The sequence below is a fragment of the Urocitellus parryii genome, chromosome 4, assembly GCF_045843805.1.
Source record: "Urocitellus parryii isolate mUroPar1 chromosome 4, mUroPar1.hap1, whole genome shotgun sequence".
NCBI lineage: Eukaryota > Metazoa > Chordata > Mammalia > Rodentia > Sciuridae > Urocitellus > Urocitellus parryii.
In genome coordinates, this window is record NC_135534.1 from 47,820,920 (window position 1) to 47,841,879 (window position 20,960).

The 20,960-nt window shown below is 33.3% G+C and overlaps 1 protein-coding gene across 21 annotated transcripts in view; it reads left to right on the top strand.

The window, feature by feature from the left end:
• Positions 1 to 20,960, top strand: part of Sox6 (SRY-box transcription factor 6) — a 570,577-nt gene that overhangs the window by 430,107 nt on the left and 119,510 nt on the right. For 14 of the 21 annotated variants that reach the window (XM_077798166.1, XM_026399004.2, XM_077798165.1 and 11 more), the window contains one exon: positions 10,288 to 10,411. In XM_077798166.1, the coding sequence (XP_077654292.1) occupies positions 10,288 to 10,411 (124 nt within the window). The remainder of the gene's footprint in view (positions 1 to 10,287; positions 10,412 to 20,960) is intronic. The other 7 variants (XM_026399008.2, XM_026399010.2, XM_026399012.2 and 4 more) reach the window with 1 other exon arrangement.

The window sequence follows — 20,960 nt, forward strand, 5'->3', positions numbered from 1 at the left end:
AACCTGCATTTCTGGATGAGGAATTTAATAATTGAACTCTGGTCATTGCTAACAGAATAAGCTTGTATAAAATACTTCAGGGGTAAAAGCCAGATTGCCTTCATTACAGGTCAAAAGTTTATGAAAGGTTTATATCTGGATTTGGTTCTTGCAAAGAAAGGAATGCCACATTCTTTACAAATGTTAACATATTTATATAGCATTTATACAGAATTTGAAAAAAATTAATTTTCATCTTGGCAAAACACTTTGATCATTTTGTATTTAATAGGGTTTCCATTTAAGAACAACAATCATTAGTCTCTAATATGTTTCATACTTTTCTGAAAATAAGACAGGGTGGAATAAGAAACATTCATCTTCACTAGTCTTTGGAAATATCCAAAGTAATTGACTAGCTCAGTCTTCTGTGATGGCCTGGTGACCACTAACTGTGACTATTTGCATAATAGTCAACTCTTCACTTCTGTAGTGATAACTGTTTGTATCTGATTAAAATTAAGACTGTTTTAGTTCTCTTGACTTTTCCAGAAGTTGCAAAAATTGAGATTTGCTGTTCTGCTTTAACCAAACAAATGCACACATGGGGATAACAATATGCTGAGTTTATGCAGATTTTACAGCACGAATCTGAATAAAATACCCACTAATAGATCCTTAAGGAGTAATAAACACACATGAATTTTCCTTAGTTGCACTTTAAAGTGATTTTAACATACTACTAGACCTTAACAATAATATTTAATTGACAAGATTATGCATTTGTATGGATTGAAAAGGTGGTAGATATCTAATTCCAAATGAATCATAAATTTTACTTTTGCATAACATGTTTTATTAATTTCTTTATGGCCAGGATATTCTATTTCCCTCCCAGTGAGAGTTTCTTAAAACATAGTAAGAAAATTTAAACACATTTAATTAACATTCGTTATCCTTTTTAGAAAGTAATATGACTTATGTCTTCATGAATACTCTCAACAATTTTTAGGGTATGAACCATATAAAGACTATGGAATTATAACTAACAGAATTTTTGCCATAATATGATTTTTTTCTTAAGCTAATCTTGCCTTTCTCTTATTGACCTTATTCTAAAGTAAGCTGACAAACTGCGTGATTTATACTAGTATGTCAGTAAAAACAACCTAATACCACTACCAGATAAAATAAGGTTTAGATTTCTCTAAGGCATCTTTATATTTCTAATGCCTACCATAGTACCAGTCACATAGCAATAGCTGCTCAGTAAGTGACTTTTGAAGAGTTGCTGTAAGACAGGCACTTCTTCTTTCTCTTAAGGAATAACATTTCCTGGGACTCTAAGAGGTCATGTCTGTCTCAATCTCTTCATTTCATGGAGGAAGGGAAAATAAGTATGAGATTATAGGAATCAAGATTCTGTCAGTGTTAAGTCCATATTTTTTTTCATTCCTTGAAAATTCAATATTTAAATAGAACATGTACAAATTAATGAATGATAAAGTAATGATGTTTGACTACTGATGATCCTGGTAGATTAATGAGATGTTTGTCCATTTAAAAAATACAAATAGAGCAAATGATGCAGTATGCTAAAAATATAGAAATAAATATTAACACAAAGGAAAAGATTGGCTTTTTCAGGTCTGACATTCCTCTCTGGCTATATATCTAAAGATTTTTAAAACATGTGCCATTGACTTGATCAAGTCATTGTGTGCTTGCTCTCAAAGACGGTTTCTCTCCTGTAAGCAAGGAAGGGAGCTAAAAGTGCTAGACAGTGTAGTGGATTTTAAATAGCTGTCTTAAAGACTGACATAGCAAATAGATTTGTTTTACTCTTGGTGGTGGGAGTGGGGACATTTTGAAGCTAGTGACAAGATGTCTTTTTTATTTCTTCTGTAAACAGTTTGGATATTTTGTGAAGTATATTCAATAGCCTAAATTAGTAAGGAGAAGTAAACTATTGGAACTGATTTTTTTCTTTAATTAACTTTATTGAACAATAATATACAGAAAAATGCACAACCAAGAGTAAATTTAGATATTCATTAATGTTCTCAGTAAAGCAAGTGACTTTGAAGGACCAAAGTTTGAGTTTTCAAAAGAATACTTTTAAACTGTAATATATTATACTTATTTTATTTTTTTCAAGGGTCTTCTTTACCCTTTAGTGTGAATTTTGAAGAGTACTATAGTAAGTATCCCAAATTGTGGAAGACATGGCATATTAAAGATGAATGGATGATAAATGGTGGTATAAAGGTGTATTAAGACTTGTATGCAAAAAAATAAGAGAGCTAATGTATAACTGCATAATTTGGTGTGAACATACTTTATATACAGAGTTATAAAAATTGTGCTGTGAATGGATAATTATGAATGTAATGCACTCCACTATTGTCATGTATGTAAGAAATAAATAAAAGGAAGAAAGAAAAAAATTTAAAAAGATGAATGGTTAAAAATCATAACAAAATGTTTTGTGTATTATCCTGTTAGCACCTGAGAAAGGAAAGAAGGGGGGAGAGAAGGAAGGAGAGAGAATAGGAGAGAAGAAAGAAGGAAAGGAGACATCCTACCAATGACAAAGAAAGAAAGAAACAGAAACAAGGGATTCTTTTCTGGATGCCATTATATTATTTATATAATATGTATCCCTTGGATGCTGGTGGAAAACATCTGAGAAGATAGGACTCAATTCTCAAGAAAATGTATATCCTGGAGTTGTTCCTGATGGAATTTTAGTTTGATTATTCTCCTACTGGATCCAGCTAGATTCTTTTAGAAGCAGGATTTCTATACTTCATGGGTGTAAGAGCCAGAGATTTGCTAAATAAGAAATATGAAAAACCAACAAGGTTATGTTGGGATGTACTTAAAAGACATTTTTAAGTTCTCTTCTTAAATGAGAATTATTACTGCCCAACACCTCAAGCAGTTGCATTAACAATACTACCTTATGGAAATTTTTGATCAGAAGACCAGCTCTTAGGTTCCTGATGGTTTGTTTCCAACCATTTACCAGTTATTACAAAATGCCTCCTATCTTCTTATTTCTATGATAAGAGGAATGGGGCAGATAGAAATATAAATGGCACTGGCCATTCAGGAAACTCAGTTTACTGGTGAAAGATAATTAGTGAATTAAAGCAGTAATGTAATTTAAGGCCTCGTGTGCTTCAGACTGTTTTTAACCAAGAAGTTCAGTATATTGACTACTGCATTCATTATGCTTTCTAAGGAAGGGCAGAGCAGAGTCAACACGTTAGATTTTACAACAATAACAAAAGTTTGAAGCTTCAAGTATTCTATAAAGATAAGAATTTATCCTATCAAATGAGACTGTTTTGTTCTCAACTTTGCAGAATTAGCTGAGGTCCATGTACTGACCTGACCTATGCTTTGGGACAGGAAGAAGATACTTCTCTGATCTTTTCATGGAAGGTTTCTAGGGACTTATTTCTTGTGCTGTCTGCTACAGCTTTGACACTGGTGACACAATGCAAATGACTCAGCTATTCTTTGCAATAAAATTATGGTTGTTAAGGAAATTGAGCCTTCTCCCCTGTTTCTATTTGTCTGCAGAACCCATATCATGTCTCTCTCTTTTCTCTCTCTCTCTCTCTCTCTCTGGATTGTTCTTCCTTGATCTCTGTATTTTCTATCTCTGTCTCCCTTTCCCTTTTTATTGTGATGTACACACATCAGAAACATTCCTTCTGACATTTTAAAGGTGATTTCACCAATTAAAGCACATGAGAAATGATTTTTGAGAAATAAAGCATTTAAAAAAATTCTCACTTGCCTACTGCCTTTATCTCAGTAACAGACATTAATATGCCCATGATTTTCAATACAAATGCTTATTGCCTATCGTTAAAAGAAGTTAAATAATTTTCATGAAAGAGAAAATGAGCCCCCCTGAGTGTCACTCTGTTTGCATATTAGCACGTAGCCAGGTCTCTGCCAAGTTGCTCTCTGACTGACTGCTGCAGATGCTCTTTCTCAAGTATTCTGAGTCATATCTTTAGTGCAAGTCTTCAGGGACAAACAATAGCACCTGTTCCTCACAAGATATCAGGCCAGTTAGCCCATTCATGTATCTTTAATGAAGCTCTGGGGCAGATGGCAAAAAATGGCATCTTCAACAACTTAGCACAGAGAAAACAAAGGGGATAAGTGTTGATGCAATAATGCTGTTTTACGAATTGGAAGAGACAGAACCTAAATGTTTCACATGCATCTGCTGCCGTCTTGATTCTCTGAGAGAAGAGAGGAATACCCTAGCAATTAAAATTTCTGGGCATGTAGCCTATTTGATCACGAATATGTTCCCCACAATCTCCAAAGTGGGGGACACTTTGGTCAGGGACTGTGGAAGCTTAGAATTAATGGACAGTTGTGCTTTGGGGTAGATAGTTTATTTCCTCCTTTCATGATGCACTAAGTTCCACCCATGATGAGGTTCCTGGTTTCTCATTAGTCATTCAGCACCCAGCCAATTAGTGCTTACTTCCAAAACAGTAAAAACAAAGCAGTTTTCATGCTGAGATATATTTTGGCTACATTGTTTTTTACTCTTTGTACTAACAAAATCAGTTTTATCCCTTTACTTATAAGATAATTAAGTAATCTCTGAATTCCTGCATAGGGAAAGTTATACTTTTAAGAAAAAAGATGCTACTTGAAATTTTGATAACTTCTTGAAAAAGACATGTGGAGACTAGTTACTCTTTGATGGAGTGAAGGGAATTCTATTATTTTTCATTCTTAAGTAAAATACTTTTTTAAGGTTGCTGTTTCTAACGTTACTACGTTTCTGGCGTGTCACCAAATGGGAAAATAGGATTATGAGAAAGAGGAGGAAAGGCAGGATTACATTTTTCAGAGCAGGGTGGAGCTTCCTCTATCTTTAAAATTCTTTGTCTGCCCTAAACACTGGCACACAGTGCAGTGATCAGAATTCACAGCTTTCATAAGGGGAGAATATTTGGATAATTATATGATCATTCCACTTTCCTTGTCTACTTACCTAGCTCTTGCTTTTTATTTTCTGTCCCACATTTGACCAATAGTTTTTACAGTAAGTACAATAAATGGAAAAGTTATGAGAGGGGGAGATAATTGCCTTAACTCATACTTTCCACTCCTATCACTTGCACTGAACCATACAAATAGTGGGAAACATTCAGAGACCCTCATTACCCTTACTAATATTTTAAGACATGGTATCTTTAACACACTGGGGGAATCTGAATAATATTTTTGGATTGTATTAATGTCAATATCTTGGTTCTGATATTATAGTATGGTTTTGCATGATGCAACCATTGGCGATAACTGGGTCAAGAGTACATATGATTTCACTGTATTGTTTAATATAATCTACAATTATATTTATAAATCTGTCAGTTATCACAAAGAATTGCTTTCCTCACCTCACTTAATTTTTTTAAAAAAAATATTTTTAGTTGTAGATGGATACAATATCTTTATTTTATTTGTTTATATATATGTGGTGCTAAGGATCAAATCCAGGACCTCATACATGTGAGGCAAGCGCTCTGCCACTGAGCCACAGCCCCAGTCCCTCCTCACCTCATTTAAATCTGTTTAGCAAAAGATGACTTCATGTTTCATATAATTGGTATTTATATGTATAAACTTTTCAGAAAAAATGCAAAATTTGACCTTGACTTTGATGTGGACTTAAATCCTGGATCCAACACTTTTTAGTTGATGAAGTTACCTAACCTCTTATGGTTTTTCTCTTTCTCATTAAATGAATTTTTTATTTCTCAGTAAATATGCCTATTTTAATAGATAGGACTTTATAAATCACTTTACTAGTGATGAACATATAGGAAACACTGAAAAGTATTAGCTGCTGTAGTTGTTTTTATTATCTCCATCATCAATATTAATACATCCATAATTAGAGTTAAAAGAGGATCTTTTCATCATCTTTTCTCAGGCTAACTAGTTGCTAGATATTCTGTTGTCTTTAATAAAGGGCACTTTGACTTTTCACAATATTGTTTTATTTAAAATAAGTTAGGGACAATTTTATCATTTAAAACTAAATGATCATTACTAATGAATATATTGTAATAAGCAATTGGAATTAATGGCAGTAAATATTGAGAACAAGTGTGTTTTGGGTAAAAATAAGAGAGAGGAAGGACCTTTTTTTTTTTTTAAATTGGACAACACTCAACCCCATAACTGCCTCCAACAATACACCTCTGATACAAAATTACTGGATATCTCTAGATTTTCTCTGCTGAAACAGTGTATACAAGTGATTTATTCTTTTCAATCACTGAAGTCCATGTTATATGATGGGCAAAGCACTGATAGGGTGATTAGCAATTTTGAACTCTAGATCAGCTTTGTTATAGGATTTGTAGCCTTAGCTTATACTTTTTTTTAAATCTTCTCTAGCCATCTACTTCCATATTTATGTTTTGTTAAGGGTGGACTAGATTAGTGATTCTCAAAGAATGGTCCCTGGGCCACAGTACCAACTTCAATTGGGAACTTGTTAGAAATGTACTTGTACACTCTAGGGCCTCACTTTAGATTTGCTGATTCAGAGTCCCTGAGGGTGGGGCCAAATACTTGTGGGTTTTGTTTGGGTTTTGTTTTTGTTGTTTTACAAGCTCAGCAGTTGATTCCAATGTCCACTTAAATTTGAGAATCACTGCTCTTAATAAAGCTTTAGTTAAAACTTTGGATTAGTTAAAACCCACTTTTGGAGTTTCTGATTCAATGAGTATGATGTGGAGCCTGATAATTTGCTTTTTAAACATGTACCATAGTTGCCAATGTTGCTGTTTAGGTACTACATTTTGAGAACTATAAGGTTGAATCATCTTTTTTTTTTTAATTTTTAAATTTGTTTTAATTAGTTCTACATGACAGTAGAGTGCATTTATGCACTTTGATATATCATATATAGTTGGGATATAATTTCTCATTTTTCTGAGTGTACATGATGCAGAATCATATTGGTCATGTAGTCACATATATACATACAGTAATAATGTCTGTTTCATTCTACTATCTTTCCTATCCCCACATGCCTTCCTCTCCCCTCCCCTCCCATCACTTCCCTCTACCTAATCTAAGGTAACACTGTTCTTCCCTAATGCCCCCCCCCTATTGTGATCTAGCATCCATATATAAGAGAAAACATTTTGCCTTTGATTTTATGGGATGGGCTTATTTTGCTTAGCATGATATTCTCCAAACTATTTACTGGCAAATGTCATAATTTCACTATTATTTAAAACTGAGTAATAGTCCATTGAGTATATATACCACGTTTTCTTTACCAATTCATCTATTGAGGGACACCTAGGTTGATTTTCTAGTCTAGCTATTGTGAATTGAGCTGCTATAAACATTGATGTGGCTGTGTCCCTGTAGTGTGCTGATTTTAAGTCCTTTGGATATAAACCAAGGAGTGGGATAATTGGGTCAAATGGTTGTTCCATTCCCAATTTTCCGAAGAATCCCCATACTGCTTTTCATAGTGGATGCACCAATTTGCAGTCCCACCAGCAATGTATGAGTGTACATACCTTTTTCACTACATCCTCACCAATATTTATTGTTGTCTGTGTTCTTGATGATTGCCATTCTGACAGGAGTGAGATGAAATCTTAGAGTAGTTTTGATTTGCATTTCTTTAATTGCTATAGATGTTGAACACTTTTTTATATATTTGTTGATCAATTGTATTTCTTCTTCTGTGAAGTGTCTGTTCAGTTCCTTAGACCATTTATAGATTGGGTTATTTGGTTTTTTTTTTTTTTTTTAGATCTTCTCTTAAGTTCTATTCCTATTCTATGATTCTGTCATTATTGTTGCTTTCTAGTTGTCTCCTTTTTAACTGTGATTCTCAACTTATTGAAATAGCCTCTGGATAATAGCATACGTTTTTAACATATCCTACTTTGTAAAGTATGATGGACAGAAAGTAACCTCCTTAAATTCTTCCAGTTTATGTTAATATAAAACATTTACAATTCTTTGGCATTAAAATGACCATAGATAATTTACTTAGTTATCTCATGGACATAGACAATTGAAGTTTGGTTCATAATTGTCATTTACCCCCTTACACTCTCTTATCATCTCAAGAACTTGGGTAATCAATGTGAAAATGTGAAAAAAAAATTCATTCTAAGATGCTGTTTAATGAATAGCACTAAAAATTCTTGAATAATTTATTAGTAGAAATTTCTTCTTTGTATTAAACTTTCCCCAAATATCTTCCATTTGAACCTAGTTCTTTCCTTGGTAATCATGTAGTCTTAATCTGATCCTTCTTCCACACATCATTTCTTCAAATATTTAAAAATAACCTGATATCATTTCTGTCACAAGAAAAGTATCCCCAATTTCTTCAGCTATTTCTCAAAACCCCTAATAGTTAATGTAACGACTTAATAAATGTTCATTAAATGAAAGAAGGAAAGAATAAACAGAGATGATGCTCGGATTTCTTGCTTCTCTATAGCACAAGGCACCTGCCCTATGTTCTAGGTATGTGCTAAAACTATATTTCTAGAGAAGAATGAAATGATTTCCTCTGATGTATTCTTGCACTTAATGATGGTCACCCACAAACATACCATGTTTGTTTTCTGGCATAAAACAGTGCATTCATCTCTCACATTTCAGGTTTGTATTAGGTTACAACAAACTGGAGTTGAACAGCAAGTTGAGTGCATTTCTTCAGGGTTAAAGGCAAGACCTGGACACTAGGGGATCAGCTTCAATTTAAGCAGGTTAAGTTTGTACTCTTATGTACAAAACTTGGGCTTACCTCAGCTAAAATGTAAGAAATAGCTGCTCAAAGCTAGTTTCTTTCACGCCCCACTGGCAAGGTAGTAATTGCACAAAGACCTTTTTATTATAAGTTGATTTTCCTGAGAAATGAATTCAGAAAAATACTGTAAAGTGTTTATTTTTTGCTTGCCCTTTATTAACCCACATCTTAGGGCTTTCCCTGGAGAAAAACTGTTGGTAAATGAAACCTCTTAGACCCACATATTTTTGCACTATGTTCCTGGTTGTGGAGGGAACAGGGACAGGACAAGGCAAGTCAGTGCTATTTAAGCAGGGTCATCAACCAGTGTATGGAATTTTGCCTAAAGAGAAGATTTAGGAATTTAGACAGGGGAAGGGTTTGGGACTGGTTGAATTATTGGTAAAGGTTTATTTCTTAAGATAAAGTGCAGCCCTTTTCTAGTAAAGAGGCCAAAGACCCTGTTTGAGCTAACAGATCACTTCTTTTGGTACATTACAGTTTTGATCTTTAAATGAGAAAAGTCCTATAGTCCAACCCCAAATCATGTCCCCAAAGCCAAGATAAAACCTTCCTGTTGTGCTATCCTGGAATCAGGGCAGCATGCATAGAGTAAAGAAGGAAACTAGGAAATTAAAATGTAATTTCCACAAGCATGATTCTGTCATAGCTCTTATTTTCTTTATATGGAATACAAATACTGATATAGAGTAAAGATTTTCTATTTTGCATTTTTGTGCTCTTTGATACATTTATTGAGGTCAAATGAAATTTGATATAGTAGGATTTATTATGAAATGCTCTCTGAATACAACTCCATAATTACTGAGCTACATGGTAGTGCATAAAGCTGTAAAACTGCTTAGCCAGACAAGCAATTTATATGTTACATCGAGGTGTGTATGGCAAAGAATATTAGTTTAATTGGAAGCCAAGATGTAGTAGCCTTAAATCTGAAGAGCTATATGTTTAATATAATGCAGTGAGGCTTTGAAATAAGATACCTAAATTGGATAGATAGATACAGCTTTTGGAATATATAACAATTAGACATTATTTTCTGACCAAGGATAGGATACTAAATACGCTTTTCAAAATAAAGCACAGAATGCAAAGCAGGTGAAAGGGCAAAACCTCTCAACATTGTAGTGTAAGAAAAGAAGCAAACTTATTTCTTTTAGTTATTTATTTATAAAAAAAGAAGGAAACTAAAAGCAAATAGGAGAAATGAAAACCATTAACCACCTTCTGGTGAAACAAAGAGGCAAATTTACAATTAAGTTATGTCCTTGATATGCTAACAGAATCTAAAAAAAAAAAAAAAAGATTTAGTGGATTTTGCCTGAATTTTTCTCAGCTTTAATATCTGAAATGAGGTGAGAGGTAGGTGCTATGTGGGTACCAGCACACCACCAGGAGTGAGAAACAAAGACTTCTTGGCATACATTTGCTCTCTGTCTGATCATAGGCTCTCTTCTGTTTAGCAGGTTCAGGGTCACATGCCTCCGCTCATGATCCCAATTTTTCCACATGACCAGCGGACCCTGGCAGCAGCTGCTGCTGCCCAACAGGGATTCCTCTTCCCCCCTGGAATAACATACAAACCAGGTAAGTAGAGAGAGACTTCACATTCTTTTGGAATTTCTCAGATCCACATGTTTTTGCTTAGTAGTCACAACAAACACAGGGGCATGCAAGGAAACTCTGAATAAAAAAGATCATAAAAGCTTATTCTAAAGTAAAATTAGAATTGGGAAGAGGGGACATTTTAATAAACGAATTAGTTGCTAAAACTTTTATTTTCTCTTATTTTATCAGTTCTGAATTCAAAGATAAAATTCTGCTTTCCCTGAGGACTACAAAATTTCTGTCAGCTCTCTCTCATACCTTCACTGTGAATAATTGTCTTTGGTTAAAGACCTTTTCTTCCTCCTGAGAACTTTCATAGTCTGGGAGACTGGTCACATATAAATATAAAATGTTGTTATTGTTTTTTGTCAGATTTCTCTTGGGGGAAATCTGACAGAAAAAAAAAAGTTTAAGCTGGACTGGTTTAATTTGCTTACCACTAATAGGTAAACTTCTTTTTTATTTTAGTCTAAATAATGAAGTATTCAGTAATATTTCTCATTCATCTTTGAACCTCAAAAAACAGGCCACATAACCTTGCAATGAAATATGTTTTGAGATGATTTAGCAAATGTTATGGTTTTTCTTTATTCCTCTGAGTTTACTGGACTCCTGGGGAATTCAATTAGAGGCATAATGGTTTGAAGCTTCTTTCAGAGCCTCCCTGTAAACAGAGCTTTAAATGTTTAAAGATATGTTGCCAAAGGAATCCAATGTAAGAAGATAGTCAAGTAAATAGAAGTCAACCTTAATTTCATTTGTGCATTCTTTGTAAGTGACCTCAGCTCAGAAGTAGTGACCTTGTTGTACTCATTAATAATTTTTGTGTCAAGTTCTTTTTAACATATTAACCCGATTATATTAACCACCAAATCTGAGTGCAACAAATCTGAATGCAGTAGTTTCTTTGTATATGTGGCTTATAAAGTGAACAAAGACATTTTAATTTTCTTAGAGCTATAAAATATAAATCACTGTACTAAAATTCTGGGTAAAAAAGCTTACTAAATAGCATAAAAACAAACCTAACATCTATTTTGGTTGCTGGTTACTGTTGACTACTCTTTTACATTTGGTAGAGAACAACCTTGTGAGAAAAGGTAGGATGTCTTTGGTGGATCTCAAGTGATTAGAGTAATAGATGTGTAAGCCATTGGTTAATTTTTTATTTTATGGTGGGGGGGATGGTTTGAACGCAGGACCTTGCACATTCTAGTCAAGTGCTTTGCTACTGAGCTAGACCCCCAGTCCTAGGATTGACTGATTTAAGGGCTCACTGAAAAGTCTTCAAATGCAAATGAGTCAAACTAATACAGGTTGAGCACCCCTAATTTGAAAATGTAAAAATTCTTTAAAATCTGAAAATTTTTCAGTGCCAAAATGATGCTCAAAAAACTTGAATTTTCATTCCACAGTTTTTTTTTCTTAAAGAAAATGGAAGAACCAGGGATTGAGAATAAACAAACTGTTAAATGCATTTATTATGTCAAAATGAACTCCACTCTTATGTGTAATTATAGTGCACTAATAAAACTTCTTAGAAATTAAAAATATTTGAATTTTTATTAATTTTTATTTATATATGATAGCATAGTGCATTACAATTCTTATTACACAAATAAAGCACAATTTTTCATATCTCTGGTTGTATACAAAGTATATTCACACCAATTCCTGTCTTTATACATGTACTTTGGATAATAATGTCCATCCCATTCCACCATCATTTCTAACACCCTCCCCCTCCCTTTCCTCCCACCCCTCTATTCCTCACATGCTCCCCCCTCCCTACCCCACTAGGAATCAGCCTCCTTATATCAGAGAAAACATTCAGCATTTGTTTTTTTGGGATTGGCTAACTTCACTTAGCATTATCTTCTCTAAATCCATGCATTTACCTGCAAATGCTATGATTTTATTCTCTTTTATTGCTGAGTAATATTCCATTGTGTATATATGCCACATTTTTTTTTTTACCCATTCATCTATTGAAGGGCATCTAGGTTGGTTCCACAGTTTAGCTATTGTGAATTGTGCTGCTATAAATATTGATGTGGCTGTGTCCCTGTAGTGTGCTGTTTTTAAGTCCTTTGGGTATAGAACGAGGAGAGGGATAGCTAGTTCAAATGGCTGTTCTATTCCCAATTTTCCAAGAAATCTCCATACTGCTTTCCATATTGGCTACACCAGTTTGCAGTCCCACCAGCAGTGTATGAGTGTACCTTTTTTCCCACATCCTCGCCAACACTTACTGTTGTTTGTCTTCATAATAGCTGTCATTCTGACTGGAGTGAGATGAAATCTTAGAGTGGTTTTGATTTGCATTTCTCTAATTACTAGCGATGATGAACATTTTTTCATATATTTGTTGATTGATTGTATATCATCTTCTGAGAAGAGTCTGCTCAGGGTTTAGGCTCATTTATTGATTGTTGTTTTTTTTTTTTTTTTGGTGCTTAGCTTCTTGAGTTCTTTATATACCCTAGAGATTAGTATTAGTGCTCTATCTGAAATGTGAGGGATAAAGATTTTCTCCCAAGATGTAGGCTCTCTATTCACCTTACAGATTGTTTCTTTTGCTGAGAAGAAACTTTTAAGTTTTAGTCCATCCCATTTATTGATTGTTTATTTTAATTCTTGTACCAAAGGAGTCTTATTAGGAACTTCTTTTTTCTATTAGATGTAGGGTCTCTGGTTTTATTCCTATGTCCTTGATCCATTTTGAGTTGAGTTTTGTGCATGATGAGAGATATTTAATTTCAACTTGTTGCATATGGATTTCCAGTTGTCCCAGCACCATTTGTTGAAGAGGCTATCTTTTCTCCAGTGCATGTTTTTGGCACCTTGGATTTGGAATTATTTCAGATTTTAGATTTTTTTTCATCTTAGAGATTCTCAACTAGTAAAGTCTTTAATCAGTGTTCCAATATTGGAAAACCCCCCAAATCTGCATATGTCTAGTCCCAAGCATTTTGGATAAAGGATACTAAGTCTATATTCCCAAAAGGTTTTTGGATGCCTGAGTGAAGGAAAATGGTGCCATTTAAATTGTTAAAAATTCATTTTTCTAGAGCAGAAATTTTACTCCCCCTTAAATTGGCATCTATATTAAGCACAGAAATATATTTTGTTGGAGAATATGCTTTCATCAGTGCTTTGGTTCAGTCCTTTTCTGATCTCTATAAGTTGTTTTGATTATTTCTTCATCTTGATTTCTATGGAATATTGATATAAACTAAATTTGCTCTCTTATACTGAATCTCAGTTGCCATCCCTATACCAGTCCCCAGAAACTTTTTAGATATACTGTGGAAACTGTATATTTGATTTCAGTGTTTATAAAGTTAAAATTAACCACATTTCAAAATCAAATATAGGCTTTATTTTCTGCTACCTGTAGATATCTTATAACCATGTTTTCTAATTTTGTTAAAAATGTGGTATTGTTTTTGTGAGAGAAGATATTGCTCTATATCCAACAAATTTAGATCATTTAAAAGTAAGTCTTCTCAAATAGAATCCATGAGATCATAAAACATAACTGAGAAGAATTTAGAGACCAGGACAATACTGTGCAGGAATTAGTTGCTTTTGTTGAACAAAATACTTCCCAGAGTAGTGTCCTAAGATAACAAAGCTGTATTTGATTATGCTGACTATACCTGTTGAGTTAGGCAGGACTTGAATTTGGATATGTGGAAAATTTTTTGGTCACAAACAAGGCTGGTAATGAGGTATTCTCTGGTAACCATTAAGTTATATCAAAGAATTTAAGCCAAACTCTAAATTTTGGCTACTCTAAGATTTCTTGTATATAAAAGTCATATTTAAAGTTAATTAAAAACATACATTCTTATGCTATTAGTAGAGAAATGATAAACTCAGGAGACAGTCTATGCAGAGTTTTTATCATTCACATGAGTTGGGGACAACTATTGGACTAGAGTCTGGACAAGCAAACTTTTTTAGCCCTAGACTGAGCTTAACTACTTCACTTGAAATGTATATGAGACAATGGCTATTTTTTAAAAGAGAGAAGCCTAGTCACATATATAAAAACCTGGAAATAGTGTCATGATTTATATTTTAGTATACTGTGTAAGAGGACGAACAAGCTCTACTTTGATCTTTCTAAATAAAAAATAAATTTGCCTCCTTTTGCTCCCTTTCCATCTTCCCAGAACCTGAAACAATTCTACAATGTTTGTGAATTGAATGTATTGATTCAGCTGCTTGAATAATTTTCTTGATTTTCAAGAGCAAGGACCACTTTCAGGTGACATTAACTATTAAAGTTGAATTTTTCTAATTGCAGTTTATGGCAATGTGAAAAAATTAATTTGGGGAACTGAGTTTCCACTCCCAACTCACTCCAGGTGATTTGACCCATAGTTCTGGGAATTTCAGGGTTTCAGTATTCAATGAACACCACATAAGCTCTTCCTCCTCTATGTGCTGCTGAGCAGGCATGCTGCTCAAAGGCATTGGGCAGTTTCCGAGGAGCATTTTTCAGATTGATCTCTCTAGAAATAGCTTCATTGTTTTAATTCCTAAATTTTTATTCTTATATTGGTTCTATAATTAGAGGCATCCTTTTAGATGAGAACTTATCATCAGGGCCAGGAACATAAACCAGACTTTTAGTTGCTTTGCTCTTTTATGGTGTGATACTAAAAGATGCAGCAATCAAGGGTAAGAGAAACACATTTAAGCATTGATGTTTGAGAAAATTAAAAGATGAAACATCTTTCACTGTTGCTAATGAGTATATCAGATCAAGGTCAACTTGCCTGAAAAGTAAAAACCTCAAATAGCCTCCCTCCTTGGTGCTCCAGGGATGATGCAGCTGACCCGTTGCTTTGTGTAGTTGGAAGTGTTTAAGTGATCACTGCTGAGCAGCACCCTTGAAATTTCCTAGGAGTCCCTTGGAGTAGGATATTCACCTGCTCTGAATCCTCCACTTACTCACTATCCATAATATGACAATAGCTAAAGCTTACTGAATGATTACTGTGCCAAACACTGTGCTAAATATTTCACATGGATTCTTTTATTTGTATTTGAACATGTTATTTAACTATGCTGAACCTTGCTTTTATGTTATCTGAAAAAGTCATGGTTTGCTCCATTACTCATGTAGGTGTGAAAATTAAATTTGGTTAAATACATGAAAGTTCTTTGAAATTATATAGCACTCACCTTCAGGTAAAATCTGATCTTGATACTGAGTAAATTTAATTGGTCTGTTAAACTGAGTCATTATCCATTATAAATGTGGTCCAAAGTTGAACATTAGATGTAACAGTATCACTCTGATCAATGACCAATTTGACATACCTGACAATTTTACAGTATGTCAAATGCTTCTTTTTATTATTATTGTGGTGAAATATACGCAATACTTATCATTTTGGCTATTTGTAATTATGCAACTCAGCATTATTTGCAATGTTGTATAACTGTTACCTCTGTCTATATCTGAGACTTTTTCACATCCCCCTCCCCAAAATGCACAGTCATTAAATGACAACTATCTCTATTTCCCCTAGACTCTGGTAACTATAGTTTTACTATCTTTCTTTATGAATTTGCCTATTCTAGATCTTCATATGAATGAAATAATATAAAATTTGTCCTTCTGTATCTGGATTATTTCTGTAAGCATAATGTTTTCAAGGTCCAGCCATATATAGTAGCATACATCAATATTTAATTACTTTTAATGGCTGAATAATATTCTATTGTATGTGTATATCATATCTTGTTTACCCATTCATTGGTTAGGGGACACACTTAAGTTGTTTTTAACTTCTAACTATTGCAAATAATACTTCTTTAATCATTGATACATAGATATCTGTTTGAGTCCCTGCTTTTAGTTTTTTTAGATGTATACCTGAGGGTAGACTTGAAAGGTCATATGTAGTTCTATTTCTAATCTTTTGAGAAACTGTAAAACTGTTTTCCACAAGAATCATGCCATTGTACATTTCATCAGCTGTAAATGTGTTCTAATTTCCCAATATTCATGCCAATACTTACTTTCCATTTTTTAAAAATACATTTCATTTTAGTCCTTCTAGGAGGTGTAAAAGAAATGTTATTTCTTTGTGGTTTTGATTTATAATTCCCAGTGATTTATGGTGTTGAACATCTGTTTAGTTGCTTATTGACCATTTGTATATCTTTTTTGGAAAAGTGTATTTTTATATACTTTGCCCATTTTTTAATTGGGTAGTTTTTTTGTCATTGAGTTTTAATTCTTTATATATAATGTATAATAACACCCTTCAGATATATTATTTGCAAATATTTTATTCATTATGTAGATTATCTTTTAGTTTTTTATAGTATCTGTTCATGCACAAAAGTTCTTAATTTTGATGAAATCTAATTTATCTCCTTATTGTTGCCTAAGCTCTTGGTGTCATATTAATGAAATCATTGCCAAATTCAGTGCCATGAAAATTTACCACTATGTTTTTTTCTAAATATTTTATGGTTTAATCTCCTTAATTTAAACCTTTGACCCATTGGAATTAATTTCTCTATTTAATGTAAGGTAAAAACCTATACAAAATATACCAATTGAATATGTATCTTTTGCATGTGTATATAGGATTTTCCCTGCACAATTTATTGAAAAGTCTTTATTTTTCCCCATTTAGTAGTACTGGTACCCTTTTAAAAAAATGTATTGACCACATATGGGAGAATTTATTTCTGGGCTGTCTATTCAGTTGTTTTATAAATCTTTTATTATGCCTATGCCATACTGTTTTAATAACTGTAGCTTTGTAGTAAGTTTTAGCTCTTGGGGCCCTTTATAATTCCATGTGAAATATTAGAGAACTGACTTTTCCATTTATGTGAAAAATGTTGTAATTTTGATAGGGATTGTACTGAATCTATAGATTTCTTTGGGTATTATTGACATTTTAACAAGTCTTCATATCCAAGACACAGATGCCTCTTTCCATTTATTTTCATCTTATTTAATTCCTTTAAAAAAATAAAAAATAATTAACATGTAAAATTGTGGGTATTTGTGGGTTACATTCTTATTATGTTTAGATACATGTATACATTGTATAATGTTCAGTCAGGACAAACATATCTATCTTCTGAAATGTGTTTCATTTCTTTATGATAAAACATTTAAAATCATTTCTTCTAAATTTATAAGTATGCAGTACATTATCATTCTCTTGTCACTTTCCTGTGCAATAAAATACCAGTTCTTATTTCTCCTAATTATAATTTAGTGCCTATTGATTAACCTTTCTCCATATCTTCCTCCCCCTAATTTCCCTAGCGTCTGGTAATCACCATTCTCTACTCAACTTCTAAAAGATCAACTTTTTAAGATTCCATATATGAGTGATATTATGTAGTACTTGTTTTTCTATGTCTGGCTTATTTTGCTGAACATAATGACCTTCAGTTCCATGCATGTTGTCACAAAGGATAGAATTTCATTTTTTTAATGGACAAATATAATGTTGCATTTTATCAACGTACCACATTTTCTTTATGCATTTATCAGTTGGTGGATACTTAGGTTGTTTCATGTCTTCTCTGTTTCTTTTTTTTTATTGGTTGTTCAAAACATTACAAAGCTCATGGCATATCATCTTCCATACATTTGATTCAAGTGGGTTATGAACTCCCATTTTTTACCCCAAATACAAGTTGCAGAATCACATCGGTTACACATCCACATTTTTACATAATACCATATTAATGACTGTTGTATTCTGCTACCTTTCCTATTCCCTACTATCCCCCCTCCCCTTCCCTCTCATCTTCCCTCTCTACCCCATCTGCTGTTGTTTAATTCTCTCCCTTGTTTTTTTCCCCTTTCCCCTCACAAACTATTATATGTAATTTTGTGTAACATTGAGGGTCTCCTTCCATTTCCATACAGTTTCCCTTCTCTCTCCCTTTCTCTCCCCCCACTCGTCTCTGTTTAATGTTAATCTTTTCCTTATGCTCTTTTCCCCTGTTCTGATCTTAGTTGCTCTCTTTATATCAAAGAAGACATTTGGCATTTGCTTTTTAAGGATTGGCTAGCTTCACTTAGCATAATCTGCTCTAATGCCATCCATTTCCCTGCAAAATCCATGATTTTGTCATTTTTTAGTGCTGCATAATACTCCATTGTGTATAAATGCCACAGTTTTTTAATCCATTCATCTATTGAAGGGCATCTAGGTTGATTCCAAAGTCTAGCTAATGTGAATTGTGCTGCTATGATCATTGATGTGGCAGTATCCCTATAGTATGCTCTTTTAAGGTCCTCAGGGAATAGACCGAGAAGGGCGATAGCTAGGTCAAATGTGGTTCCATTCCCAGCTTTCCTAGGAATCTCCATACTGCTTTCCATATTGGCTGCACCAATTTGCAGTCCCACCAGCAATGTACAAGTGTACCCTTTTCCCCACATCCTCGCCAGCACTTATTGTTGCTTGACTTTTCTTTATGCATTCATCAGTTGGTGGATACTTAGGTTGTTTCGTGTCTTCTCTGTTTCTTTTAGCAATGTTTTTAGATTTGATCATAATAAGATTTTCACCTCCTTAGTTGGATTTGTTCTTAAATATTTAATTCTTCTACATACCATTAAAATTTTTTCTATACTATTATAAATGAAATTTCTTTATTCATTTCCTTTTGGATTGTTTATTGCTGGTATATAGAAATGTAACTGATTTTGTGTGTTAATCTTAAACCCTGCAAGTTTACTGAATTTGTTTATTAACTCTAACATCTTTCTCATGGAATTAAATTTTTTCTGTATATAGTTCTGCAACTTTCTATATACCACTTGCAAATAGTTACAGTCTTACCACTTTCTTACCAATGTTGATGCATTTTATTTCCTTTCTTGTCTAAGCACTGGATAGAACTTCCAGCATAACATTGAATATCAGCAGTGAAAGTGTGCATTTTCGTCTTGTTCCTGATCTAAGAGGAAAAGCTTTTAGTCCTCTACCATTGGGTATGATGTTAGTCATGAGTTTTAACCCTTGATAATCCTGAGAAATTTTCTTTCTATTCATAGTTTTCTGAGAGTTTTTATCGTGAAAGAGTATTGAAGTTTTGTCAAATGCCTTTTCTGCATCAGTTGAAATGATCATATGGTTTTATTCCCTTTTTCTAATACTGTGATATATTAGATCAATTTGCTTATGCTGAACTATTCTCTCAAGCCTGGGATAAATACTACTTGTTATGATGAATAATACTTTTAATATGCCATTGGATTTGATTTGATTTTGTTGAGGATTTTACATTTATTTCAAAGAGATGTTGGTCTTTATTTTTCTTTTTCTGTGATATATTTCCTGCTTGGTAATTTTGGCCTCAGAGAGCAAATAAGGAAATGTTCCCTCCTCTTGTATTTTTCATAAGAGTTTGAGAAGAATTGATGTTAATTCTTTAAAAGTTTAGCAGAGTTCATGGTGAAGCCATCTAGGTGAGAGCTCTTTTCTTTGTTGGAGGTTATTGATTGCTAATTCAACCTCTTGTTATAGGTCTTGAAATTTTCTATTTCAACTTGAATCAGTTACTTTGTTTCAAGAAATTTTTCCATTTCATCTAAATTGTCTAATTGGTTGGTATATAGTTGTTACACTTGTTATTTAATGCTTCTTTTATTAAGCACCTTTTATTTGTTAAGATATCCCCCGTGTGTGTATTCCTTTTTAATTCTTATAATAACTTTAAGATATATGTGGTAGTAAGTGGTATTGTCTCTATTTCATTAGAAGAAAAGAAACTAAAATCCAAAAATGTTAACTTTTCCAAAGACTTAACATCTAGAAAATAGCAGAGATAGAATTCAGACTAAAGTTCTCCAATTTGATATTTCACACTCTTGGGAACATGGTTTCAGAATATCTGACACTTTTTGCTATAAAAATGTGATTTTTATCTGTGAGTTTATCTAAATGACATACAGCCAGCCATTCCTCTCTTCCAGAGTATTTCAAAGTGGAGGTGTGTAACTACTATTGGAATACTTGATTAATTAAATCTGTCTACTTGCAATGAAAGTATTCTTGGAATTCTTTGATTAGCACTCTCAGTTTTAAATGAATGTTGAGGTCCAGAAAGAAGATATGTTCACTTGTATAAACTAACTTAGTTTTATGAACATCAGGCATTATTCTGTGTCCTCTTCCTATATGGAGGCCATATCATTGATGAGCTCTCATTAAGGCATGTACTTTGAGTTGTTTTGTTTGTTTGTTTTTTCAGCTGATTTCTTATAATGGGGGTGAATTTATATCAGTTCATTCATATTCAATTATTTAATTGCCATTGTGACAAATTCCATTGATATTCAAAAGTCTGAATGAAGCTATGAAATGAACGAAGGAATTAAGATAGATCCCTGGTTCTGAGTCTCTTCAGAGGTATGCAAAACAATGCTGATGAACTTAGAAAAAATCCTGGGATCAAGAATCTTTTCATCATTGATTTTCTCCAATGAATAGAAAAGTACAAATTTAGCCACAGAAAT